Raw genomic sequence first — 25,054 nt, 5'->3', positions numbered from 1 at the left:
GTCATTTCCTTCCAGCCCTGGCAAGGAGGAATCCTCGAGCACTCTGCCCACCCAGAGCTTCTACAGAGTTCTGACTTCCAGGGAATAGGACACGTGAGGCCAGTGTGCAAACAGTGTTGATAGAATAAATGAATCATGATTGCTTGATTTGGGGTCACACTGATAGATGACATCAGTCTGAGAAACAACTTCACAATTTTGTTTTATTGCTTGCCACAATGACATGATTTCAAGTAAAGGTTACAGAAGAATCCTTTTACTTTATTCTTCTCAGAAAAGGGAATTTGTCACAGGACAGATAGGAAGCCCATAAGGTGATCTTTGCTGAAAAGAAAAGATAGCGTTTTAAACATCAAAAGAATACAAAATGTTATAAACTTGGTGATAGAAAGTCATGTATTCAATAAAACAGTTAGTGGTAGTCATGTGTTGCCTCTAGTGGTTGCAGACCCACCTTCGTTGGGATTCAGGTCTCTCTTTCTTGAGATTTTTATAATACTGCTGTATCTATGCAACATTTTGTTCCAAAAGTTTGTATTATGAGTCTTACATAAACTGCATAAGAAAAACATCATTTATATATATTCTAGAAATCACAAATATATTTCTTTTTGTTCATGTAAATGCTACAAGACTCTTGGTTTGCATGTCAATTATATCTCAATTCAACATATCATATTGAGACTCTCAAAAAGGATTCTTGGAAGAGGGTTTATCAAGGCTTATGTGTCCAGGCCAACCCTCAAGGATTTGTCTCCCCCTTTTATCAACATTCAAAGATTCAATCATGCAGACAACTGAATGCATTAGCAGAAAGGCAGGGGAGTGGTTGCTGTTCAGCTATTTTGAAAAGTGCTGGCACAGATGTAGCGTTACTACCCGCAAAAGAGTGAGTGACACCGGAGAAATATTGCAAGATCCATCTTGGGATTATGAACTCCGGGCCCTGTAGAATGAACCCCAAGTAGACATTGAAGCAAGATGGGGTAAAGCCAGGGAGAATGAATTAGCTGCAAGTACCTCTGACCTTTGATTGAGACAGAAGGGATTACCTCTGGTGCTTTTAACTTCATGTTTCTCAGGCAGCCTGACTTTAGTTGCCAATTTTGGGACCCTGCAATGGAAAACAGAAATAAAAACATATAGGAAGAAAAGGTTAAGATACTAATATCTAAATGAAGAAAAGGTTAAGATCCTAATATCTAAATTTAGAAAAGCATGTTATCTTAAAATTTAAGATAGAAATTTAAATCACTTCTACATTATATAAGAAGACAGAGGACAACTTGAGAACAGACACTCAAGGTCTTTCATGAACTTCTAATACATTCATTATTTTCTTTACTTGGACCTAATATACATATTCATGGAAATGCTAGATACCAATCAATATCCTCTTAGTTAAATTAATCATATATTTTTAAAAATCTGATAATTTATACCAAAAATGTACTCAGTAGATGGATCTCAACCAGAATGAAAAATGCATGTGGTGTGTTCCTGTATATGAACTCTGAGTTTTGAAATGGAATGGGTGTTATGGGGGAAGAGATAAGAAGAAAGGAGGTTTTGAGCACAATGAACAGGCCCTTCCAGGGTGCCATCGCCTACAGCTCACATTCATGGGTAACCAAGGTTCATACCACAGTAGTTGCTGAGACACCACAGTCACTAAAGTGAGAGGAAGCAGGGGACACCCCCACCAGCACTCGCTCCCCTTTCACTCCCTTATGTGCTCAAAACTGAGGGATGTCAGAAGGCCCAGAAAGGTGAGCCAGTCACTTCTGCAAGGCTTTGCTTTCTCATACCCTTTCTGCTCTCCTCCCTTTGAAGTGGATAAGGATTTCCTTTGTAGGTCCCCTTGACTCTGTTGTATTAAGATGGTGAGTGATTTCAAATAGGAGGGTAAGGACCAATGGTATAACTCAAGGACAGTTATCACCCATCCATTTACATATGGTGACCTGAAATTCACTTTGAATGATATGACCAAAGCTGCAGGGATTAGAACCCTAGTTTTCCTGACAGCTATTCTTCCATCAGGTGCTCATGGAGGAGACAGTACCCAACACCTGAATCAGAGAGGTGTCTGCAGGTGAGCTAGACGCCACCTGTGCTGACAAACACAGGATTCAGAGACATTGCATAGTGGACACAGAGTCACACTTTTTAAATTTTATTTGACCAGAGACACCAGTTGCATCTCAGTGGGAAGGAAATATACTACCTCTTCAAGAAAACAGGCTTCTGGCTCCTGCATTTTGCAGCATTTCTCTGCCATATTAGTGAAACTCGTAAACAAAGACTGCAGCTCCTCATAAGTGAGTCCAGGCTTGAGCTTCACCAAATTGACAAGAAATCTATGGCCCAAAGAAATCAAACAGAATTAATTCACAATTTTTTCTTGACACTCTTCTTTTCCAAAATGCTTGTTAGAGAAATACAGACCTTGGGCATCTCAACTTGAATAAATATAAAGAGCTAAAATATTCCATTTTTGAAAAGGGCTTTTAAACTTTCCCATTAAAAGTACAGTATGGATTCTTTGGAGGGTTATGGAGCTACAAGCAAAATAGTATAAAATATGGACAGAACTACAAAATAAATTACTATGCATGATTTTTCTAGAAAATTTATCTCCAAAATAACTCTAATCTCCCTTCCTCAGTAGCAAAGTCATTTCCACTATGTTTGATACAGATATTGTGTAAATAAATTTAAAAACGGGTCTTATTTCTTGGCATTTAAAGTGTCACCTTGAAGAATGAAAATAAAATTCCTTTAGGGCCCCTCCTTTTTTCAATCATTAAGTAAAATACTCAAGACAAATATTCATGCCATTCTCTTAAGAAAACACAGTTCACTGTGAACCTGTCCATGGGCGTTTTGCTAATTGCCCCAGCTCACATTGCCAAACAGTCTGCTAAGCACTCCAAGTGTCTAGCAGAGGAAAGACAAAACCGGATTATAAAAAATGGCAGTAAATATGCACTGGTGTTTTTCTGAATAGGAGAGAGTAGACGGTTTAGTGGAAGGAATACCAAAAGAACATAATCCATTACAATAAACCTTCTCCAAGTTGCATGGTGTATCCCCAGGCTGAAAAAAAAAAAAAAAAAGATGCATAGAAGAGCATGTTCATACCTGTCTTTCTTTCTTTGAAGCTCCTCATTCTGAGCCTGACACCAGTCCACACAAGAGGTAAAGAAACCTTGAGAGCTGGGTGGCTCATACATTTCATCACCTTTCAATTCTTTGAAGCAGAGCCTTCTGAAGGCAAAGTTTGCTTTACAACAGTGGTCCACAGCAGGGTTGATGGTTCGATTTGTATTTATTCCACATAATTCTCCAAGAACTAAATCTGCCTGCACGGATGAGAATTGGAACTCAAATATGACTTCAAATACTGATGGAGTTTTGAAAAATATGATTAGATGAATAGTTATAAGCTCCATGATCACTGTGAACTTCACTCAGAAGACACAGGATCTCAAAACACTATCTTATATCCAAACAAAAGTGAAGCCTGGGGTCCTAAGTGACATTATGACAAAAATTCAAAGGACATCAGTTAGGATGCATACAGATTAATTTCTTGGTAACAAACTTTTAATTGTAAGCTGAGAACTTCAGTCAGCCAGCAGAAAGTGGTTAGCAAACATTGTGTTCCTTGTTTATGTTCCCTTGCTGGGTACATTCCTTCCCAGGCCTAAAAAGGTTGGGCTGGAAGTAGCAGATCTCTTTCAGAACTCTTCCTCTTAGAGCAAAAGGGATAATTTATATCAGTACTTAAAATTATAATGTTTCCTGCATCATTTTAAAATAATACTGTGATTCCTAGATCATTTACTATAACAAATTACTTCTCAGATAAATAAGAAATAGCAAAATAATTTAGAGAATCCTTGAAAAATATTTAAGACATTCTCTTTTGCTTCTTAGGGTCTTCACATGGTAAGCCAAAAGGAGGACTTGATATTACTTGCTCAACAATGTTGAAAACAAGGAACAGAAGAAAGTAGATAAACCACTACCAATTGGTAAGTAGGAATATTTTTTCTTACTTTTTAAAAAAAAATTTTGTTTTATTTATTTATTTTTTATTGGAGCTTTATGATTGTACTCCGTAGTTGGGTTCATCCCAATAAACTCATACATGCACGAGAATCAATTTCAGATGTATGGGCCATGCTCACCAAATTATCAACACAGGCAAACTCCTCGCTTAGTGTACAGCAGGTAGTCAAAGCTGTCACCATTTCCTTGCCAAGAGAGATCAGTTCTTCAGTGGAGAGCTGGGGGGCTATCTTTGTGAGCTCGATAAGGGAGCTGAAAGAACATTCATTGAACAAAAACAAGTTCCCATTATCCCTGGAAGAGCCATTGAGACCCAGACCCTTCAAGGTAAGTCGAAATTAAGTACAATGTGCTCCCTGCTCTCAGAAAATGGTAGAGAAATGTCTCCTCACTCTCCATCTTCCTCAACCTTGCCTCCTATATCTCTGCATTTTTGCTCCCTTTCTCATTTCATGGTTATCTCAGAAGCTCTTAGATCTGCCTGTCTTGTATCCACTGTGGAGCTCCATGGCAACAAATACCTTGGCTTATAAGTGAGAATCCTGCTTGAAATCCTTTGTGTAGTCAGTAAGTATTAATGGGAGAAACTGATAGACATGTGTTGGCACTGAGATGAAGGAAAATAAGATCTTTAATCCACTGGGTTTCAATTCTCAGCTAACTGCAAGATGGCAGAAATAGGGAAGTCATATTTTTTAAACATGTTTTGTTTTGAAGATGTTCGCTATCAACAAAAACTGCACTCCATGATAACTAAGAAAATCAGAATTAACTGCATATTACTCATGAATGCACTGAAAAAATAAATATTACAGTGTTAAACAAATCCAGAGTTATTTCTATAAGCTCAGTTAAGATAAGCTTATATCCTAGGCAAAGCATCTCTTTCTCAGGACATGGTAATGACCTTTAGTGTGCTCCATCCCACTCCCAAACAAGGCAAAATCCAGAGACCCTGTTTGGGGAGTGGGAAAGCCAACTTCAAACATAAAATAAAATATCAGAGAACCAATTGTCCAGAATCTTGTATCTTTTTCCATTTCTAACCTCATTTCTGATAGATGCTTTAATGTGACAATTGACTTTTGTGTTTTTATTCTTTCCCAGAGTTTGTGAATTGCCGTAACTAAGACTGACTTTTATTTTTTAACTCTGAGTATAAGCAACCTACTGGTATTTCAAGCCATCCTTCCCCAAATTCTGCAACTGTTCACATTCTTGTTGGACCATCCTGAGGCTTCTCTCAGTTGTCTCATTGAATTTGTCTTCCTGGAAATTAAGAACAGTCACAGTTACAAACATTTTATCTAAGATTCAAACACAAGCTCTATGTCAACTTGTCCAATAGCTTCCCTATTTACAGAACATTTTGAGATTCTCCTTATTATATGTTACTCACTAAATTGAGAGCACTTTTTACACGTGTTAAGAATTTGAATTTTTCAATTATAGATTTATTTTTTGCTAAATTTTGAAAGTCCAAAATTTTCATCATGTTATACGCTTTTTGGATCTTCAAGAGTTTCAAAGTACAATTCAGATTTTATGTTGACAATGACTATATTACATTATCAATTCAAATGGCCAGAGTAATTGTTATCTGCATTTTTAAGTAAATGAAACTGGTCTTGTAAAATTAATTTGACTTTCTTGGAATGAACCAACAAATAAGTATTACTGCAGAACATTTTAAATGATGTTTATCTTTATCTTTTTTTCATCATTTGGATTTGGAGCCTAGGGGCCTCCAACAGTCTTCTTCAAATATTTTATGGACTCTCTTGCATGGCATAAAATTAGACACCTTCCAAATGACTACCAGAAAGAACTACATATCAGCATATGAATGCCATGGGACAAATATTTTTCCCTTTAAAAAGAGACTTTTCTAGCACCATGACTGGTTAAGAATCAGGAGAGACTACCTTGTTAGGGAAAGTGACAGGGCAGGAATTAAAAAACTCAGTCTTCTTACTTCATTGTCAAATTTGAACCAGTAAACTAACATTTATTGCATGTAAAAGAAAAAAGTTTTAAAAACCAAAAGTAGCACATATAAAAGGAATGAGAAATTTTAGAATGTGAGATACTTACATTTCTATAATATATAAGGATTCCATTAGAGTTAATATGAAAAACAATCTAATTAACAAAACATGAACAAATTGTTCACAGGAAATTTATAAATGTAGTAGCTAAAATCATATGGGAAAAGTCTAATGAAATTTTAAAAATCAAGTAAATGTTTGCTTAAAATACAACCATTATTTTTTACATATAAATCTCTCTCAATTTTTTTATTTTTTGATGGGGATCAAACTTACAACCTAGCACATTTTAGGCAGGCGCTCTACCACTGAGCTACATTCCTAGCCCTATTTTTTATGCATAAGACTAAGAAGCTAATTTCCATGTGCAATTTTGGTAAATATGAAATTGAAATGAGCATACTCAAGCATTGCTTTGGGACTATAAGCTGGCAAAGCATTTCTAGACAGTAACTTGGCATTTTGTATTCAATTTTTTTTTGATAGTCCATATATTTAGACCCAATAATTTCCCCTCTGACAATCTATCCTAACAAAACTCATAAAAATTAATAAAATGAGATACTTATGTCACTTATAAAATGAAAAAAAAAAACACCTAACTAAACATCTACAATGCCTACACAAATAGGAAAGCAGTTAAATTAGTTAAATCACTATGATATGAAACCATTATTTAAAATGATATATATTTTGAAGTTTGTTTTGAAATTGGGACAGTCAAGGATCAGATTCTCCGTAGAGCCTCAGAGGGAACATGGTCCTTTCAACTGCTTTATTTTAGCCCTGTAAGATTCATTTCAGACTCCTGGCCTCCTGAAACAGAGATTTCTGTCATTTTAAGTCACTGACTTTGTGACCTAATAGGAAAATAATATAGCACTATCTATAGCAAACATTTCTATGACGCCAAATAAATTGCATGTCCAAATGTTTCCTATAAAGGAATTATTCCAATCTTGTTTTTATACAGGCACATACACGCATGCGCGCACACACACACACACCTATATGTACAGAAAAGCAGAAAAGATGAAAGTAAATGTTAATTATAGCTATTTCTTGGTGAAAGAATCAGAAAGTCTCTTTTTTTTTTACTTTTTCTTTGTAATCTTTACTACTTTTCTAGTCATCTATAACAATCTATTAGTTTTAAAATCATACCAAAATCCAATAGGAATCCATAAAATAGAGCACAGAAATAAAAGTGGAAATAGAAAATGATAAAATGGAGTTTTTTGGATTACGACTGAACTAGTACTCCAAAACATATTAACCAAATTGATGATGTAGTTTTTGCCAATGATTATCCACATTGAATCTAAAATAGATTCAGGTCAGTCAATCACATTTTACAGTCCTAAACTGAAGTAAAACTTCAATGTGGATTTTTAAGCATTTTATTTATTTTAGATTTTTCTGAACCTGTGACAATGGAACCTACCGCCTGACGGTAACAGTCTGGAGGGTTTTCTTTATTGCAACAATCTGCCAGGAGATCCTCATATACTCTTGCAATTCTTAGAAGCTCTGGTGTAGACAGCTCTGGGTGTCTCCTTGAGTATTCATAAAGAAATCTGAGATATGTAAAATATTTTATATATTAGAACTTAGAGAAAAACATCCAGCCCCACTTTCTTTTAGGCTACTCAGGTCTAATACTGAATCTGCTTTCAAATGCTAAGCTCCTCCTCTGGTTTGGTTAATTCTCTTCCATGTTATGTTTTAGAGTTTTTTTTAACTCGAGTGGATAGAATTATTAGTTTCTTAGAGTTAATTATTACATAATGCAGCTCATAAAGTATCAGAAATTTACATGGTGCAACCAGCACGTTAGCAAATACACACTGAGAGGAATTCTGTCGGAAAATACATTCAGCCTTCCAAATTTGGGATGGAGGCAGGGTGGCTTTCTTTTCAGGAAGGGCAGCCTTCGTGAGAGATAAAGAGCAGCTTCTCCTGTTACTCCCACCTGTTATTTGACAAATTATAGGATAAATCACCCATTTGGCTCTAAATCACTGGAAGTGGTTTCCATAGCCTCTGAGGAGGCTCCCAGAATACAAGTGGATGAGACCTGGGGAGAAGGTGGGAAGGGAGAGGAATGAGGCTAACACTCACTGAGTCTTGGTAGGTACTATGCCCTGGATCAAGTTTTGGACATAGGAGATAAAGATACACTTTGAGGACTTTGTATTCTTACTTTATTTCACTTAGTTCTCAAGGCAGATACTATTTTATAGCTGAAGAACTAAGTCCCAGACTGGTTTGCTACAGGTTGAGCATCCTTAATCTGAAAATCTGAAATCCAAAATGCTCCAGAACTTTTTGAGCTCCAACATGAAGCTACCAGTGGAAAATTCCACACCTGACCTATCTGATAGGTCGTAGTCAAAATGCATGTGCACCAAAAACCTTGTATAAAATTTCTTCAGGTTATATGTATAAGATGTATATGAAACATAAAACTTAATGTTTATCCTTGGGTCTCACCCCGAGGTACCTCAATAAGTATATAAAGTATTACAAAATTAAAAAAAAATAAGAAATCACAATTTAAAACACCTCTGGTCCCAAGCATTTCACTTAAGGGATTCTTAACCTATATTAATGGAAGCTTCAAAATTTGACCCACAGATCCCATGAGATGCCTACTTCGTTTTTTTTTTTTTTTTAATAAAAAGTCAACTCTTCCTCAAGAGAGCTATCTTCTCAGCTATGCTATTTACAATATTCTTCTTAAAAGAATCTCACCTATTCGTGCAAAATAAGCTTGAAATCTTCCATGCTTTGTGAGAACAATATCTCAAAAAAGTTTTTCATGACCAAGTGGTTCTCTCCAGATTCCCATCTGCCCTCTTGGTCCCATGTGTGGAATACATTCCCACCCCTACTGGACTGGTGCTTAACCTTCAGAGAATTGGGCCCTTTAAGACCTGATGTAAGCCCTGGACTAAGTGTGACAAGAATGCCAACAATGATGCCAATAATAAGGATAATTGTTCCTATTTATTGAGCACCCGTCAGGTATAACTTATAGCTCTTGTTCTTTTTATTTTGATTTACTTCCCATAAGTCATGAGAAGCAAAACAACACCATGATAATAAGAGCAAGAGTTTGTAGCCAAACTCTTTGCATTGAAATTCTGGCTCTGTCACATATAAGCTGAATGACAAGTTATCTAACCTGTCTGTGCCTGTTTCATCACTTGTAAAATGTTGGTAACAAAAGAGCACTAAACTCAGAGAGTTGTTTGGAAAATCTATTTGGTAGATAGATGATTAGCCCTTAAAATTTAGTAAGCATTCAATGAACATTAGCCATTATTACATTCTGTAACTTCATTTGGAGACTTCATTCCAGAGCTCCAGGTTCACAGGTAAAGTCATCTCTGGACAGTCTCAATTACTCCACAGACAACTCCAGTCAATCTACTCAGATCTCAAGTGTGTTTTCTTTCCAACAAAACCTATTTCTTCACTCATACCTCCCATCCCATTGAATGGGAAAATCACCTATCCCAGTCATGTTAACCAGGTACAGTTTATAAAAAATAAAAATGATTTTTGCCTTTTCTGATTCTTCATTAAAAGCCCTCCAGGGCTTCCTATTACTTAGAATGCCTGCATGATCTGACCCGTCTTACACTACTTGATTTCTCACTGCAGATTCCCTGCAGAGTCGTGTATACACCAAGCAGGTTTTATTTCAATCCATGCTCTACCCTCTCTGTCTAGATTGCCAAAATTTCTTCAAGTACCACTTCCCTACTGAGCCTCTCCAGAGTCCCTAGATACAATTGGTACTTCTTCCTCTATCCCCACATTACCTAGCACATAGTGTTATCAGAACGAAAAGGACATTTTTCGCACTTATTCAGTTACACGATTGCCTCTTCCCATTTCATACTTCCTGGGATGAAGCCATCCTAGAGGCAGAAACCCAGTAAAATCTTTGGGTGATATTTCATTACCAATGACTTTAAATGAATATTCTTTCATGAACTTTCTATATGATAAAAATTAAAGCACGACATTTAACCTATCCTAGTGACTCAACCAGAACTCAGATTTAGCCCAAGCTAACCTTCCCCTTAACAGCTGTGGGGTGGCAGGGCATGGCAGTTAACTTCTTAGGCCAGACCTCTTGGGGTCAAATCCTCACTCTGCCATTTATGGCTGTGAATCTTAAGTCCCTTAACTTCTTTCTTAAGCTCATCTGAAAAATTGGGTGAAACTACTTATTTTATGTGATTGTGGTGAGAATTAAAAAGGACACTCTGTATAAAATATTTAGTGTATTGCCTGGCACATATCAAGTACTCCATATATGTTAGCCACCGTTCCAATAATACAACTAACTATGTGAAAACGCTATAGTTATAGCTGTGACTTTTAAAAAAAAAATTGCATGATATCCAGTGAATTATAAATTTTCTTGTCCTTTCACACAGATTAGCCTACATAGAACAAATCTTATAGGGTTTTCTTCTGTTTGCCTTATGAATTTTAGTAGACAGTTATATTACTCAGCAAAAAAGTTGCCTGGGTCAGTGTCTCTTTCTTGACACACATTTTCATTGTCAGTAAATTTTGCTTCTCTTAGAGATAAATCCTGTGGTCTACCATCTTTACTTGAGTTAATTATGCATGCTTCACGCTCTGGCATTTTCTCTTCACAGCACTCTTTGATTTTGCTGGAGATGGATTCTTGTTTTGAACAAATATGGCTCATAACCTGGCTCTGTAACAAATAAGAATGAGAAATGACTTTATTTTCAAAACTTCTTCAGGGCTGGGTTTTGCTTCATAAAGGAATGGCTGCATAGAAAATCAATCATGAACATAATATCTAGTATTGCTTTATAAGCTAATTTTATAGCTGGAGTTCATTTAATTTTCTATTCACTTAATACATGGGAAGTTTCACATTAACACAAATTTTATTCTCCTCAGGATTTAAAGTAATATAATTATGAAAAGTGCCTCTGTGTGTGTGTTAACATTTATTGTTAAGTATTTACCTTTTAATACTTTACCCCTACTCCTGTGATATGTTAGCATTTTATATTCTAAGTATTGACACTTTTCCATGAAAGTGTCATGTGCTTTTAATGGTGGCCATCAAAGACATGTCAATGTAATGACTATTGTCTTGGTCTTCTCTTGTGGCTTAAGACTCTTTGGCAAAGCACATAAGAAAATTCAATAAATATTTGATTAAATGGATGAAAGAATAGTAAGCAAATAAACAACTATAGCAATTATCAGAATTAAAACTTCTCAAATTTGAAAAGCTATCTTACTCATAGTATCACTTTCTATGGATACTATAAATTTGAAATAATCAATCATTCAAATTATCAAATAATGTACAAAATAGTAAACCTTACTCTTGTCTTTTATCCATATTCTTCATCCCAATTCTGACCTCTACATAAAGTTTGGAAGTTAGGGAAAGGGTGAGGTTATTTTATTTGCACATTAGTTGGATAATCTCTGGTGAACTCAAATATAAAAATCCTCAATAAATATTTGCAGACTGAATTCAGAAACACATTAACACATTGACACATGATCAGTTTGATTTCATTCCATGGATGCAATGATGATTTGACACATGCAAGTTAACAAATGTAATAAAACACATAAATAGAATGGAGGACAAAATTCAAATGATTCTCTCTGTAGATGCAGAAAAAAACTTCGATAAAATTCAACACACTTTCATGATAAAATCCCTGAAGAAACTAGGGACAGGAACATCTCACCTCAACTATATATGACAAACCCAAAGCCAGCATCATACTGAATGAGGGAACACTGAAAGTGTTTCTTCTGCAATCACTTCCTACTCCTCACCAATACCAAACTTGAAATTTTAGCTGGAGCAATTAGGTAAGAGAAAGAAATTAAAGGGGTAGAAAAAGGAAGAAATAAAGTATCCCTATTTGCTGCTGACATGATCCTACACTTAGAAGATCCTAAAGACCCTACTAGAAGACTTTTAGATCTGATAAACAAATTTAGCAAAGTAGCAGGATACAAAATTATTGTACAAATGAAAATGTGTACAATATAATGCTTTTCTATATATCAACAATGAATCTACTGAGAAAGAAATCAGGAAAACAATTCACAGTAACTAAAATACATGCATATATACATACATACCTAGGAGTAAACCTAACCAAGGAAGTGAAATACCGCTATAATAACAATTGCAGAACACCAGAAAAAAAATTAAAGAAGAGGCTAGAAAATGGAAAGACCTCCTATATTCATGAATACACAAAATTAACATTGTTAAAGTGGACTAAAGGCAATCTTCAGATTCAATGCAATCTGCCTCAAAATACAAATAACCTTCCACACAGAACTAAAGAAATAATCCTAAAATTCATATGAAAAAACAAAAGACCCAGAATATCCAAAGAACTCATAAGCAAAAAGAGCAATACCCAAGACATCACAACGCCCAATTTCAAAATATGCTACAGAGCTATAGTGACAAAAGCAGCATGATATTGCCATAAAAATAAACATCTAGAGCAATAGGGTAGAATAAAGTTGCAATTAAACCCATGCAGCTATAGACATTTGATTCTGGACAAAAATACCAAAACATAAAGTTGGAGAAGCCCCTTTAACAAATGGTGCTGGGAAAATTGAATATCCATATGTAGATCTCATCCTGTAGTAATGTCTATTCAAAATGGATCTAAGACCTAAGTATAAGATCTGAAACTTTGAAAATCACTAGAACAAAACACGGAAACACTTCAAGATATAAGAACAGGCAATAATTTCATAAACAGGGGTCCTATAACTCAGGAAATATCAGCAAGAATTGATAAACAGGATGTCATCAAATTACAAACTTCTCCACCGCAAAGGAAACAATTGACAGAGTGAAGAGAGAGCCTATAGAATGGGAAAAACCTTTGCCTGCTACTGTTCTGACAGGATTCATATTCGGAATATATAAAGAAGTCCAAAAACCTTAACACTAAAAGCAAAATAAAACCCACTCAATAAACAGACAAATGAACTGAACAAATTTCTCCAAAATGTATGAATGGCCAATAATTTTAAATGCAAATCACAGTTACACTGAGATTCCAAATCATCCCAATCAGATTGGCTATCATCAAGAGTATAAAAAGGAGTAAATTCTGTCAATGATGTGTAGGAAACACTTACATTCTAATGTAAATTAGGACAGCCACCATGAAAATCAGTACAAGGTTCCTCAAAAAACTAAAAATAGAACTATCATATGATGGAGCTTTCCCACTCCTGGGTATTCACCTGAAAGAATTAAAGTCAGCACATTTTACAAATGCCTTCATACTCATGTTTACTGTGACACAGTTCACAATAGCCAATTTGTAGAATTAGCCCAGATACCCATCAACAGATGACTGGAATAAAAAAATATATGGTATATATACACAATAAAGTATTATTCGGCCACAAAGAGAACACAAATAAATTTATGTCATTTGCAGGAAAACGAATGGAACTGATGATTATTATGTTAGGTGAAATAAATCGGATTTAGAAAGACAAGTAATACATGTATTATCTCATATGTGGAAGCTAAAGGAAGGAAAAAACCAAGAAAGTCATCATGAATGTAGAAAAGAGACTACTGGTGTAGAGGAAAGGGATAGGGGAGGCTAAGAGAAGGCAATGGGGAATGAAACTGATCAAATCAGACTCATGTTGGAATATACAACAATGAAACCCACTGTGCTGTGTAGTTAATATCCACCACAAAAGAAAGAAAAAAAAATCTAATCTGGCCCCTGATCCTCTCCAGATTCTCCAGAATAATGCTGTACATTCTTCTTACTCTGATCCAGGCTCACGGGCTGTTTCAGGTCTCCCTGCCTCTGCTCAAATTATTCTCATTGCCTGGAATCTTTTGGTGAACATTGAGGGTAAGGAATGGATGAAATTTGGGGTTGAGGCAAAAAGTGGAATGGGGTCTGGCACCATATTCCTAATAAACCACAGAGAACTAGGGCACCACTCCCCACATTCAGATCTCAGCTGAGGCCATCAGTGTCCCAGGAACAGCATCATTATTCTCTGAGAATCTACTTCTATTTTCAATTAAAAGCAATTGAATTCCTTTTATTTCTCTATAAAGACATTAAAGAGAGGCTCATTTGAAATCCAATATAATATCTTAGTTTTAGTTCTAAGCTTCACAGAAATTTTTAATTATGTCCTAATTTAGTACTTGAGACTTAACATTATAAATCCCACAAATCCATAAGCAGCAAAACACCACAAAAAAATAAACACTAGTGAGATTCCTTTAACTGCAATACTGTTGGGAATTTAAAAAATTCTTGGGAAAGTCTGCTCTCCATTAGCTTAAAACAAAAGGGACATTTCTCAATATCCTGAAATTCATGTTATTTAATTAAAATACTATCTTCACTAGAGTCTAAAACAATTAAACTAAATTCACTATGACAAAGCCTAATTTCCCTGAAGCAGAAATCAGTATATTTTTCATGAAATTGTGTTACCTTTGATTTCATGGACAATTTAAAACATGCCAACAATATGTTTGCCAATACATTCTCTTATAAAACCACTTTAATGGTTACCAGATGGTGAGGGGCAGATGTTGGAGAGATGTTGCTCAAAGGACACAAAATTTCAGTTCAACAGGAAGAGTAAGTTCAAGAGATCTATTATATATCATGGTGACTATTGTTATTAAAATATATTAAACATTTGAAATTTGCTAAGAAGTATATTTAAAGTGTTTTTACCTCAGAAAAGATAAGTGTATAAGAAGATGCATATGCTAATAGCTTTATTTACATTAAACAATGTATACATATATCAAAATGTATCCTATACCATAAATGCACACATTTTTACTTGTCAATTACAAGGAAGGAAGAAAAGAAGGAAGAAGGAAAGAAAGAAGGAAGGAAGGCAGTTAGAGACAGACAGATATATAGAGTCATCACAATACCTAACTTCAAAATGTACTACAGAGCTATAGTAAACCAAATCAGCGTTGTACTGGTATAAAAACTGAGATACCAACCAATAGAATAGAAGAGAAGAGAAAGCCCAGAAATAAATTCACACATCTACAGCCAACTGAGTCTCTGCAAAGATACCAGAAACATATTGAAAAAGGCGGGGGGGGGGGGCATCCTCTTCAATTAAAAAAAATTAAACTTGACTCCTATCTTTAACCATTTAAAAATCAACTCAAAAAAATGGATCAAAGACCTAAATCTAAGACCTGAAACTATGAAATTCCTGGGGGAAAACAATTCTAAAACATCTGTACAGACGGTGATTTTTTTGATAAGGACCCCAAAACAAAATTAGAGAAATGGAATTTCATAAAACTAAGAAACTTCTGCATGGCAAAGGAGACAACCTGAGGATGTAAGAAGATATTTACAAACTATTCATCTGAGAAAGGGTTGGCATTCTGAATATAGAATGAACTAAAAAATTAAATAACAGGAAAAACAGATAACCCAGTTTAAAAATAGGCAGATGATCTGAATAGACATGCCTCATCAGAAGAAATACAAATGACCAGAATATAAGAAAAAGGGATTAACATCACTGTCAGGGAAATTTAGATCAAAACCACAATGAGATGTCACCTTAGTGCAGTCAAAATGGATATGATCAAAAAAAGCCAAAAAATAACAAATGCTGGTGAGAATGTAGAGAAAAGGGAACTCATACACTTCTGATGAAAACATAAATTAGTAGTTATTATAGAGAACACTTTGGCAATTCCTCAAAAACTACCAATAGATATATGATCCACCTATTGCCCTTCTGGATCTGTATCCAAAATAAATGAAATCAGCTTATCAAAGAGATACCTGCACGCCTGCATTTACTGCAACACTTTTAACAAAAGCCAGGGTGTAGAACCAACCAAAGTGTCCATTGACAATTGAATAGATTTTTACGAAGTGGTCTGTATACCCAATGGTATATTATTCAGCCATAAAATATTGATGGCAAAATGGATTAATCGGGAGAATATTATGTTAACTGAAAGAAATAATCCAGGTACAAAAAAAAAAAAACAAATATCATGTGCTTTCTTTCAAGTGTGGTAGCTTAAAAATTTTATCTCAAAGTAGATGGGGGTAGAATAGCAATTACTAGAGACTGGAGCGGCACAAGGAAGAGGAGGTTGGAGAATAGCTACCAAAATATAATTAGACAAGAAGAACAAGTTCTGGTGTTCTACAGTTCATTAAGGTAACTATGGTTCATAATAATTTATATATATTTTATGAAAATCTAGAAGAGCTTGAAGACATCTAAACATAAAGAAATGATAAGGAGATGAAAATGCTACATTCAAATTTAATCAGTATGCATTTATATGTCTATTGAAATATCACACTCTATCTAAGAAATATGTACAATTTCATGAGTGTCACAAATCACATTTTTACTTACTTTTGGAGAATACTTACCTGGTAACGAATGCACTGCAAAACATCCCCTTCACAGCATCCATCATACATGGAAGAAACATCTTCTAGGAGGGAAGTAAGATCCTTAAATTCAATCTTGGGGAATTTTTGACTGAATACAGCAACATTTCTGGAAAGAGAATTGATAAACCACTGAAATAATTTGAACAACCATAAAACAATAGTGAGTTCTTTGTTAATACAACATAAACAGCACCAAAGCCATTGGTACCACTGTTTGCCCAGGCGTCCTTATCTAGCAGTTGATGGTATTTTGCGCGATTGGTAGAATCACTATAAAAAAATCCTAGGCTAACGTTTTCTGCCCTGCACACTGCTTGATCCAAGCAAACAAAAGACCTGAGAGAGATATTTCCTTCCATAATCACAGTAGGACACACTGTGTAAGGGCGCCTCTTTAGCATCTCCCTTCCTCCCAAGTTTTATCTCATCTTGTTTTAATGACCTGGTTCTGAGCCATCCATGCTCACCTACCTCTGTGGAACTAGGAAGAATACAAGTGAAAAGGATCAATTATTTAACCAAAATGGGATACAGGCAAGAAAATGCAAGTAAGACAAGACAAGTGGTATGGAACTTACATAGAGTTTAAGACTTTGGGTCCAAATTTCAAAAAGGCCCCACAGACAGTTTTTTGATAGGAAGACATTGCTTTTAAATATTGTGTGATAGGTGCTGCCTGAAGGAAAAGAGGAAATTCTGTTGAAAACAAAATCAGAATCTCCCTATTCTCTTATTTTTAAACTACATCTCCATCATTAGAGAGTTTGTTCAGAGAAGAAAATCTATGGAATTTTTGTTTTGGCACATTTGCATATGGAAAGAAATATGCATTTGTGGTACACTCTGAAGGTTAGGCTGGTGTCTCTGATGGCTGAACTCACTAGGATGCGTGGTGCTCACCTGGTTGGGTAGTATGCTGTGAACTTGGCCATCTTTACTGCGATGGCTCCAATGCCAAAGAGGAAGTGTCAAAGAGGATTTGTCCAGAATAGAAGATAAACAGTTCCCTTCACCCTGATATTCACTCACTAGTGTTTTCCTTCAACTTGAAAAGAAAACAAAGCCAGCACACAGAACCTGGAAATTTGTGGCTGTCTGACAAGGGTCTTGGGTAAAGAGAATGAGTTTAAATCAGTGAGTGTACCATGAGACTATCTTGGTATATGGGAATATGGTAAATAACTCTTTTTCTAAAAAACAATTATAATTTTAAGTGTCCAGAGCCTTGGAATGGGAATATTCCTTATTCTTTAATGAAAAAATGCAATACCCACCTTTGCTTGAAAGCAGCTGGCTTTCTGTTGTTCTTCACAGCATGTTTTTGCCACTTCCTCAAAGCGAGCAGCAACAGTTAAAAGTGTAGGGCCAAAGGCAAAGGGGTTCCTTCTGGCAACTTCATGCATGTAGCTATGAAAAAGTTCAAAATATTTCTTAAGGCAGAGAAGAAGGGGTGGGGGTATAGCTCAGTAGTAGAGCACTTGCCTCACATGGGCAAGGCCCTGAGTTGCATCCCCAGCACTAAGGAAGGAAAGGAGGGAGGGTGGAAGGAAGAAAAGAAGAAAGGAAGAAGTGAGTGGAAGAAAGAAAAGAGAGGCAAGGGGAAGGAAAGAAGGGGAGAAGGAAAAGGAATGGTAGATCACAGAAGGGAAGGGAGAGAAGATGAAAGGGAAAGAAGAAGATAAGAGGACAAGAAAAGCAAGTTTTAAAAAATGAACTTAAAAGAAAGATTTCCATTATAGCCAAATTTTATCCCAGGCATCATTATCCAGTCCCCAGTAAGAGTCCAACATTATCCAGTCCTCATCCCTGACATCCCTAACACCAAATTAAGGTTGATAATTGCAGTTCAAATCCTACACACTCATCTATGAATAATCCCTTTCCCTCCCCTTAATGCCTGGCAGGTATCAGATTTCCCTTACAGATTCAAAGAACAGCTACTTACACTCACCCCATCTGAGATTCAAGGATAACTTTTGCTTATACTCAAATAAACTTATGACAGGTTTCAAAGCATACTAGCTTTACAGAAAAACCTGTGCCTCTGCAATTACTGAACTATTAAAACAGGTTTTAGCTAAACACCCAATAATTTAATGTCTTCCCAAGGTAAGAGCTGAAACTTCACCTTGGGAAAAATATTTCATTTCCTCACTGGTTTCCTAGCAGTTTGATAGCACATATCTCTGTTCTAGGGTTTTTCTCATCAGAAGATACACAGTACTAATGTAAAGGACTTAAAGGTGGGCCCACATTTTTATATTGATAGATAGAAAACCTGCCACACAATACACATTGGTAGAATCAATCAATCAATCAATAAACCCAGTCATGTTATTTTGAGTGAATATTGGATATAGCCTAAGAATAAAGCTTTGATTAAATCATTCATCTACCAAAAATCAAACTTACCGATTTAGAAAAGATTCTGTGTTAATTTTATAAGCCTGGCATTTCTCTTCAGGATCCAGAGTAGGGAAAGGAGGGAGAAATCCTACATCAGCTTTCTTGTTATACAAGAAACAGAGTCTTCTTTCAAAGCCCATTTTACTGCAGCAGTGTGAAAAATTATACTTCTGAGGCAACCCCTCTATAGCACATATCCTTCCCTGTAACACATTAATCTGGACAACAGAGAACAAAAGGACAATTTTTAGTCATGGTAAAGCTGTTCTATCTTCTGAAAGAAATAATGGGCAGAACAAATGATCGGTGCTATCTTATGGGAAAAGGATTGCAATTTGCCCGCTATTGCCAGAAGAGCATCTTCACCCACATCTTTGACAACCATCCTGTGAGTTGGGAAGCTGTCTTTATCTCACCACAAGCCCCCTTAAGCTGTTACTCTTTCTTTGCTACCTATGTTTCCCTTGCATCATGGCCTTTCTCCTGGTCTCCCAAGGTAACAAAATCAGTGTATCAGCAAAGGATGGAAATGGTGTTCAGTAGTTTCTAGAGATGCAGATGGTAACTCTGGAGGAGGCCCCAAATGGCGGTGTGGCTGCAAGTTCATATTGAGAGAAGCAGCTAAGAAGAATACCTCTGCACTTCCACATGCATGTTCATGCTCCTCTGCTGCCTGTATATATGTGGCACACTGCACATATAAGACACATGCCTACATACTGCAAGTGCATAAGCAAGTTCTCCTTTATATAGCAAAACAAAGTGCATCTCACCTGATGAACATTACTTTTCCTAAATACTGAAACTAGGTGAAATAAAAATGATGCACACAGGGCATGTTTCTTCTCATATGTCAATCCAGATACTTTCTCAGTGTTGGCAAATAATCTTGTGTATATAAGAATTGCAAGGGATTGACTTACAGCTATTTCTGCACACTCTGGAAGTGTCTTGTGAGCCAAACATTTATCCCTGTATTCTATGATGTCTTTCACCAGAATTTCCATTTCATCAAAGGTTGCTTCTTGAACATACTGAGCGAAGGCAATGATGGTGCTGCAACAGTCCACATGGAGAATCAATGATCATCTGCAGAATTCCCACTAACAAAAACTCAGAGAAATGTTCACTTGTTCAATAGCTTCATGAGATTAAGTACATAGGCTATAAATTTTAATTTTCCTAATAATTTAATTGCCTGGCCTGAATTTTATAATTATTGTTGTATTTACTTTTTTATATGGTTTCAACTTGAATATATTATCTTTGAGAAGCATTAACTTTTCTGGAATGAATCAGATAAGATTATAAAACTATAATCATCAGAAAGAATCTAGCACAACTCACATAGATCCAGTGTTCTCTTCTATAAACTTCTGGGTAATACCAAAGCTGTCTGAAAAGTAAAGATATTTAGGTTATTAAATATTCTGGTATTTTAATATTTTCCTAGTCAATACCTATTATATGACACTTCAGCATACAAAGTATAAAACATTATGATAGAAATTTCCTTGACATTTAAAGAAAAAGATAAGAGTCAAATGAGCCAAATAGGAGATCTTAATCCCAGCTGATTATGTGCTCAGGAAACATTTACTAAATTGAACTGATTGAATTAATCTCAAACTGATAGGAATTCAGATTTTCCTTTGATGGCTCTCCCAAAACAAATGTTAAATACTAACACCATATCCATGCCAAATATCTGTCATTTATGACTAGAGAAGTGATGTGAAGATTAACTATTAAGTGATATAATTCCAGAAAAGGAGTTCATAAGAGAGGCCTCAGCATGTTGATGGTCAGCATAGTTTATAGTACTAGTCAGACATAGATATTTAAGTGATCTCCAGACTCACCTCAAATCACAGATTCTCTCCCAATGGTAATATGTGTACCAGAAGACGTTTATTTTTTACACATAGACTATGTTTATGGAGTCCTTATGTTTTATCAAGCTGGACACTATGAAGCCATCGACAATGACCAAGAAGGATAAGTCCCCTGGATGTGGGGTTCTTAAGCCCCCTCATAGTGGAATAAGCGTGTGCCTATGACGATTATCCCATTTACAATCTGGTTATATATTTCACAGGGATGCTTTGTGATCCCTGGGTGAGGAACCAGAAAAGGATTTATAGGAGAGGCATATGGATTGAGTATGAGAAAAATGCAAAAGAATCAACTAACATGAAAATAAGGAACCCTGTCTTTCAATATGGAGAAAGTGATGTGATTAAAAAACAAAGATGATAAATATTAAGATATATTTGAGGAAAACCAAATCATTTTGATGAGAAGGTACATCATAAAAAAAGGTAATAAGACCTCTATAAGATGGAAAGGGCCTGGATTCAGATTATGGGATTTTTGCATGTAAAATTGAGTAGTTGGGCCCTCAATTGGAAGCCATTAAATATGTTTACACAAGATAGTAATATGATCATTGGTATCCACTAAGAAATACCAATCAGGTAATGATAAATCTTATGTACAGGGACTTCCACAGTACCTAGTAAACAGAAACTGATAAGAACTATTGGTCAAATGTGTGGACAGAAGAAGAAGGCCATTAGGAGATTTTTGCAATTGTCCTAGTGAGAAATCAGCAGGACCTTTATTTGGGTAGGAGAAATGGAAAACAGAGACAGGAAAGATATTACACAAGAATCCACAGGATTTTGAAACAGGTTGTTACAAGGCGAAAGGAGAGAGAGAACTGAAAAATGATCATTTTCATCAAGCCCTGTGACTAGTCTCACTAGCAGGCTCTTTAGAAGTTGTCGATTTGGATAAAACATAATTCACAATTTGAAGACCACTGGGACACTTAGGGAATGTTAGGGCAAGTTACAAAAAGATGCAACCTCCAGGACAGATGGTTTACAAAACCCTCCTCAAATGAAGTTTTCCCTCTTTGGACATAAGAAATAGAAAAGTTGCCCTTTTCTCCAGGTTGCACTTCCTAGAGCAGTTTTGGGGGCAAAGGACAAAATGTAGAGTTGAAGAGGGAGCAAGGTCTTACATTCTCTAAAGTTGTTCACCATCTCTTAGGAGATATGTTAGGTGACACAAAATTTTCCCCCCAAATCTTAACTCATATCTGTTCTTCTAATTTTACCATTAACTCTATACATTTGCAAGAAATATTAATATTTTGAAATTCAAATTGTATCTATAAGCAACACCATCAATCTTGCCATAGGTTGCCAGAGTGTGAAAACTGTCTATGCCTACAGATGTGTCATATAATCAACAAAATACAAATTTTGAAGAAGGTAGCTTTGAGATAACTGATTCATAAATATAAACTAGGGAGAGGGAGGAAAAAAACAAGTAAAGAAAAAAATTTTTAAATGTTACAAAGGAGTAACTACCCTAATTTTGTCATTCCTTGCTGATATTTAGTACATTTCTTACCTACATCCTGAGTCTCTGTAAGCAGGCTTAGGGATTCAGTCAAGAACAATAAGAAAAAAATAAAACCTGAAAATTTTAATTGCTTCATTTTTCTAAAGAAATCACCTTCACAAAAGAAAGTCTTGTGGCTGAGAAAGCCATTTTATATTATTCTTTCACACAATTAGTTAAAAAGTAACCTATTTAATCTATTTATGAAATACTGCATATTTGATTTTTAGTCACACAGCAGAATTTCTTGCTAACTATTAACTAGGGAAAAATGCCTCTGTATTTTCCTGGAAAAATCCATCATGTTAGAAAAGGGGTCCACAAGCTAAGTATGCACATACTTAATCAATTAGACAACTAAAGGGAAAAAAACCTTGAAATACTGAAAATATTAAAGGAGAAAGAACTAGAATAGAAAATTCACCAAAATAAAAACAACTGTAACTTAAATTCCACTGTTAATCAAAGAAAGTTAAACTTTAAAATATTAAATTTTGTTTATCTCATAGAATTAGAACAAAGGAAACTATGAAAATATCTAATTCTGGAAATATATAGCAAAATAAGTGCTCATATATTCAAAGCTCTTGGAAAATAAGCTTATAATGAGACGTGATAGTCTTAAAAATACCCATGTCATTTGTACCAATCACCCAGATTCCAGAAATCTATTCCAAAGACATGATTCTATATATGGAAATATTTTTTAATATGGGCTCTTAGCTCTGGCTTTTGATACATAGCCTTTATTATGTTGAGGGACATTCCTTTCTGTACCTAATTTACTGAAAGTTTTCATCATGAATGAAGGTTGAATTTTGTCAATTTTTTTTCATTGAGATGACCATACAGGTTTTGTCCATTATTCCATATGTGGTATATCATAGTTATTGATTTGCTTATGTTTGATCATTTTTTCACCCCAAGAATAAAACCCATTTGATTGTAGTGAATTATCCTATTAATGTGCTGTTCAATTGAATTTGCTGAGGATTTTTTAAAGAATTTTTTGCACTATTGGTTATCAGAAATATTGGACTACAATTTTCTTTTCTTGTAATGTCCTTGTCAGGCTTTGGTGTCAGGGTAATACAAGTTTCATAAAAATAACTTTGGAAGTGTTCCCTCTTCTTTGAGTTTTTGTGAAGAGTTTGAGAATGATTGACATTAGTTCTTTAAATGTTTGGTAGATTTCAGCTATGAAGACTTTTGATAAAATTTTCATTATGTTGCTCTTGAATGGAATGTTGTGTATATGTCTATTAGGTCTAAAGTGTAATTTTGCTGAACGTGGAAAATTGAAGTCCCTATTATTAAACATTGCAATTTATCTCTCACTTTATATCTATTAATGTTTTCTTATATCGTTAGGTGTTACAATTGGGGATGCATATACATTTATAAATAGTATGTCTTCTTGATGAATTTCCCCTTTATCATTAATAATTGCATTATTTGTTTACTTTTCAGGTTTTGACTTAAACTCTCATTTGCCTGATATAAGTATAGCTACCTCTGCTATGTTCTGGTTTCCACTTGCACAGAATATCTATCTTTTTCATTGCTTCACTTTCAGACTATGTGTGTTCTTAGAAGTGAGGTGAATCTCATGTAGACAGCATAGAGTTGAGTCTTTTTTAAAAATCCATTCAGTCAGTCTATATTTTTAGATGAAAGTATTTAATCTACTTACATCCAAGATAATTACTGAAAGATAAGGATTTACTATTACAATTTTGTTAGATTTTTTTCTAGTATTTTACACATACTTTGTTCCTTTCTTCCCCTCTTGCTATCTTCTTCTGTGGTTTGGTGGTTTTCTGTAATAATGGGCTTTTAATTCTTTTTTTTTTTTTTTGTCTTTTGTGTACCTACCGAAAGTTTCTGCTTTGTGATTATCATGAGGATTACTTAAAATATGACTATGCATTCATTTTACCAGGAATGTATGTATTTTTTGTATGTTTTCTTGATACAAATTAGCATTTTTTTCTTTCAGCTTGAAGAATTTTAACATTTTCTGTAAGGCTGGTCTAATGCTTAACAACTTCCTCAATTTTTGTTTGCTGGATTAGGTTTTTATTTCTACATCATGTCTGAAGAACAGCTTTTCTAAATGATTTTGATTGGCAGTTTTTTTCTGTCAGCACTTTGTATTATCCCCTTATCTCACAGTCTATAAAATTTTTTCTGCATTGAGGCTCTTTTTTATGTAATATGATTCATTTCTCTTGATACTACCAAAATAATTTTTCTTTGATCTACTATAGTTTGATTATAGTGTGAACACCTCAATTTGTTGAATTTGACTGGAGACCTCTGAGCATCCTGTTCCTGAAGGTTGTCCATCTTTCCCCAGATTTAGAAAGTTTTCAGCCATTACTTCTTTAAATATACTTTGTGGCCCATTTTATCTCTCATACTTCTTAAAATTATGCAAATGTAGTTCTTCTGATGGTGTCCAATAATTTTTACAGACTTTTAAATTCTTCTTCTTTTTTCTCTAGCTGATAATTTCAAATGTCCTGGACATGAGCTCACTGATTCTTTTTCTGCTTGATCAAGTCTGCTAATAACAATTTCTATTGA

The 25,054-nt window shown here is 35.1% G+C and overlaps 1 protein-coding gene across 1 annotated transcript; it reads right to left on the bottom strand.

Moving 5' to 3' along the window:
- Nucleotides 1-1,093: 1,093 nt before the first annotated feature.
- On the bottom strand, nucleotides 1,094-22,562 carry LOC114104681 (afamin-like). The gene is made up of 14 exons (XM_071614008.1): nucleotides 22,475-22,562; nucleotides 20,399-20,447; nucleotides 19,975-20,107; nucleotides 19,058-19,269; nucleotides 17,920-18,052; nucleotides 17,224-17,321; nucleotides 16,622-16,751; nucleotides 10,655-10,869; nucleotides 7,570-7,702; nucleotides 5,249-5,346; nucleotides 4,197-4,329; nucleotides 3,145-3,365; nucleotides 2,228-2,360; nucleotides 1,094-1,114 (listed from the first exon to the last, which is right to left on the bottom strand). The coding sequence occupies exons 1-14, from the start codon at nucleotides 22,560-22,562 to the stop codon at nucleotides 1,094-1,096; spliced, it is 1,797 nt and encodes a 598-aa protein (XP_071470109.1).
- Nucleotides 22,563-25,054: the final 2,492 nt, after the last annotated feature.

The sequence above is a fragment of the Marmota flaviventris genome, chromosome 7 (assembly GCF_047511675.1).
Source record: "Marmota flaviventris isolate mMarFla1 chromosome 7, mMarFla1.hap1, whole genome shotgun sequence".
Taxonomy (NCBI): Eukaryota; Metazoa; Chordata; class Mammalia; order Rodentia; family Sciuridae; genus Marmota; species Marmota flaviventris.
The sequence above is the reverse complement of the archived record's forward strand: the minus strand, read 5'-3'. Positions and strand labels throughout refer to the sequence as shown.